Below are 456 nucleotides of genomic sequence, written 5' to 3' on the forward strand. Positions count from 1 at the left end.
GATCACCTCTCCGAGCTGGTGGAACAAACCCTCAGTGACCTGGAGCAATCCAAGTGCATCAGCATCGAGGACGAGATGGACGTGGCTCCTCTGAACCTGGGGATGATCGCTGCCTATTACTACATCAACTACACCACCATCGGTAAGGGCTCGGCCAGGGGTGGCCAAGCACTCGCTCTGGCTCTCTGTCCCCTCCCTGTCCCCTCTCTGTCCCCTCCCTGTGTCACTCCCTGCGCCGTGGGCGATGGACGGAAGGTGCCGTGTGCGTGGTCACGCGCGTGAAACTCAGTCCTGTAGCACGAGGCTGTGTGTTCTCTGCCTGAAGTCACCTCTGGTACCGTGGGGTGAATGCTGTCTGCTTTACACCCTGGGGGGCATTAGAAGGGGGGTGGTGAGTAGGTCAAGAGAGGTTCTCCTCCCCCTCTACTCTGCCCTGGTGAGGCCACATCTGGAGTA

At 59.6% G+C, this 456-nt stretch overlaps 1 protein-coding gene across 1 annotated transcript in view; it reads left to right on the plus strand.

Moving 5' to 3' along the window:
* Positions 1–3: 3 nt before the first annotated feature.
* Positions 4–456, plus strand: part of LOC104529070 (U5 small nuclear ribonucleoprotein 200 kDa helicase) — a gene marked incomplete at both ends in the record, with an annotated part of 1636 nt that continues 1183 nt past the window's right edge. The window contains 1 exon segment of the mRNA XM_010173256.1: positions 4–142. Coding sequence (XP_010171558.1) covers positions 4–142 — 139 coding nt within the window.

The sequence above is a fragment of the Antrostomus carolinensis genome, unplaced genomic scaffold (assembly GCF_000700745.2).
Source record: "Antrostomus carolinensis isolate BGI_N321 unplaced genomic scaffold, ASM70074v2 scaffold38428, whole genome shotgun sequence".
Lineage (NCBI taxonomy): Eukaryota > Metazoa > Chordata > Aves > Caprimulgiformes > Caprimulgidae > Antrostomus > Antrostomus carolinensis.